Source organism: Herpailurus yagouaroundi, unplaced genomic scaffold (assembly GCF_014898765.1).
Source record: "Herpailurus yagouaroundi ecotype Mexico unplaced genomic scaffold, PumYag 61348, whole genome shotgun sequence".
Classification (NCBI taxonomy): Eukaryota; Metazoa; Chordata; class Mammalia; order Carnivora; family Felidae; genus Herpailurus; species Herpailurus yagouaroundi.
The window spans coordinates 2,246-5,122 of NW_024415765.1; the positions used below are offsets into that span (position 1 = coordinate 2,246).

The window sequence follows — 2,877 nt, forward strand, 5'->3', positions numbered from 1 at the left end:
TGAAGATTCGGTGCCGTCTGACCTCCCACTCACCTCTGACCTGCCCTCAGCTCCAGCACTCGGCTTCCGTGCTGTTCCTGGGGCTTCCTGGGCTGCTCTTGCCCTGGGACCTTGCCCTCCTCTGAGCAGAACTTGGACAGAAGGAAGCAGCTGCCCAGGGCGGCGCGGACAGGCCCTGTCCCTCGCCGCAAGTCCCAGCACAGAACACACCGAAGCCAGGCCCTTGGTCACCTCTCCATCATTTTATTTTGGTCTCAAGCTGAGGCTGGCCCCACACGCCTGCATCAGGCCTGGTACAGGTAAGTGCTGGACAGGAGGCGGGCAGCAGCACTAGTGGAGCCTCAGAGAAGCCTGCCTGTGCTCTCCCGGCAGGGACCGAGCGGGGGCGGGGGGGCGGGGCCTCAGCCCCCAGGCCTCTTTTCCCGAATTACTGACAGCACTCAGCCTACGGAGCTGCGGTCACTGCAGCAGTCTCTAGCTACATGGTGGGGAGACCATGGCCCAGCCTCGAGGAGCAGGACACGGAGCCCAGGCAGGCCCTTCACTTTCTCGTGCAGGGAAGTGGGCCCCAGGGCGTGGAGGCTGCATTCTGAATGGAAGGCACAGCCTGGACTGCTCCTGCCTCCTTCACCTGCAGCCCCCGGGGCCTCGGCCGAGGAGGAGACAGCAGGGCGTCTGCGGCAGGCACCTCCACTTGTACTCCAGACCTAAGAGGGAAAGGGCCCCAAGAGCAGGGTCTGGGGACCACCCAACTGAGACACGACAGGCTGTGGCTCCGATGCACTTTAATGACTGCCCCGCCCCTCTCTAGCCAGGCTGCCCGCAGGCCCAGGCTGCTGTCCCACGGCTCTGCCGGCCACCGTCTAGTCGCAGGACCCATCCTTCCAGCCGTCACGCCAGCGCTCGTCCACTTGCGAGCAGTCAAAGTCCGGCTTGCCTAGCTTGCGGTTCACTTCATTGTGCAGGCGGCACAGCCACTGGGTGAAGCACGCCCGGGTGCGCGTGTCTGGCTGGTTCCTGCATATCCTGTGTGGCGGAATCACGTAGAGGATGGGGACGGGCGGTGGCCCCGCTGCCCCTGCCCCTCCAGCTCCTTGCCTGCTCCATCCAGGGAGGAAAGCTGGGGTGCTGCTGTCAGCTACACCCAGAGTGCCCTTGTGCTGAGACACAGGAGCTCCCAGGACAGGGCTGATCCTGCAGTGTCCAACAGTGACGGGCTCCTCGGCCAGCTCGGGCCCCCTTCCTGAGGAGCTTGGCAAACCCTGACAACAGCTCAGAGCAAGACATTAAGGCACAAACCAGGCAACTTTACAACCTCGTAACAATCAAGAAGTCTCCCCGAGCATCCCTGGCCCCAGGCAGTGTGTGGAAGGGGTGGGGCCAGCACAAAGTCATAACCGAAAACCAAACCTGTTTCTAGCACCTGGGGCCCCGGTGCATCAGCTTAGCAAGGGACCTGTTCCAACTGCCCAGGCTTCACAGGGCTGCCCTGGCCCCCACATTCAGCCCAGAAACACCTCCTGGGTGCCAAACAACAGCTCTTGGGCCCCCCATTGGGGAAAAAGGAACTCTAAGGAAGCAAAAGCAGTGGCTTCTCAAGGTCTCGAGATCAGCAGTCCTGCTCCAGAAGTCAGGCAAAGTGGACTCCTTAACCTGCCCGGGCCTCCAGTGCTGAGCAAGGGACTTTGTAAGAGAAGCCTGGCCAGGCGCCTCTGGCTGTAGAAAGCAGCAGCCCCGGGCAGCTTGGCCTTTGAGGAGAAAGGAGAAGGCTCAGTGCATCCAAAGCCCACTGCTGGTGCTCCCTGCTCCGGGAAACCCTCTGTCACCCCTGCACCTACTTGTCCAGGCTCCCCTTTATGACATCAGGTAGGGGCCCCAAGCCCAGGCCGATGCTCTGCTGCCCACAGATGAGGCGGACACAACTTACCTCTTCCTTATGTCTTCGGCACACTCCTCACACGGGTAAAACTTGGAAAATAAATGTATGAACTGAGCCATGTCTTGCTGCTGTTCTGGGGTCGGCAGATCGGGGTAGTAGGCGGCCAGGGTGTGGAGGACAGCCCAGCTGTGGCGGCCCAGTTCCTCGCGATCGGGAGGGCAATCTTCCCTAAACTTGCTGTCCCGCTGCGGGAGGAGATCGACCAAGGGTCAGTTCACCTCCCTGGACCAGGAGGCGACAAGACTCCCCTTTTCCCCGCCCCAAGACAGAGGCTCACTGTCTTGAGACAGAAGTCCTAGGCCACCGATCCGGCACACGTGTGGCTGAAAGCCTAAAGGCCGGCCCTCCCTCGGGGCAAGGTTTAGGGGCAGCCTACCCTGCGGGGCACATGTCTGTCAGGCATAGGGCCCGTGGGGCCCCTCGGCTTGGGCCTTGGGAGATCAGCGCGGGGGCCCGAGAACAAGCAAGGCGTGGGGGCCGAGGGCGCGGGTGCTTGTGCGGGCCGGGACTAGGGGTCAGCCGGGCTCGCGGGCCTCTGCGGGTAGGTGGCGGCCCCGGGGTGCATCTGCACCTTCTGCTGCGTCCGCATCCACGTCTTGAAGTCCACGCAGGCCCGGCAGGGCCGCCTCCGGGACGTGTCCTCCTCGGCGACCTGAGAATCGGAGGTCGGCGCCGGGGCTGGCGTCGGGGCCGAGGCAGCGGCATCTCTCCGCCCCGCGCCCCGGCCGCGCGCGTCCGTCACTAGGTCGTCCATCACCTCGGAGCGCGCGCCGCCGGGCAGAAACGAGAAGAGGGTCCCGCCGTAGAAGCGCCCCCGCTCGCCGGGCGCCGCCATATTGTCCGCGCAATGCCTGCCGGGCCAGCTCGGCCTCCAGATGGGCCTCCAAGACGGCCGCCAGGCCAGCGCGCGCGCCGCCGCCAGGGCGCGGCCACAGGAC

The 2,877-nt window shown here is 64.3% G+C and overlaps 1 protein-coding gene across 1 annotated transcript; it reads right to left on the reverse strand.

The window, feature by feature from the left end:
- Positions 1-222: 222 nt before the first annotated feature.
- Positions 223-2,852, reverse strand: GFER (growth factor, augmenter of liver regeneration). The gene is made up of 3 exons (XM_040466491.1): positions 2,511-2,852; positions 1,928-2,124; positions 223-1,026 (listed from the first exon to the last, which is right to left on the reverse strand). Exons 1-3 carry the CDS (start codon positions 2,772-2,774, stop codon positions 864-866), a joined length of 624 nt encoding a protein of 207 aa, XP_040322425.1. The 5' UTR covers positions 2,775-2,852; the 3' UTR covers positions 223-863.
- Positions 2,853-2,877: the final 25 nt, after the last annotated feature.

Bases quoted from the DNA above. Each gene is read 5' to 3' on its own strand.
- GFER (XM_040466491.1), bottom strand. From the start codon at position 2,774: ATGGCGGCGCCCGGCGAGCGGGGGCGCTTCTACGGCGGGACCCTCTTC. The intron at 2,125-2,510 runs GTGCAGATGCAC...CTCCTCCCGCAG, and splicing joins GGATGCGGACGCAGCAGAAG to CGGGACAGCAAGTTTAGGGA. The intron at 1,027-1,927 runs GTAAGTTGTGTC...TCCGCCACACAG, and splicing joins GCCGAAGACATAAGGAAGAG to GATATGCAGGAACCAGCCAG.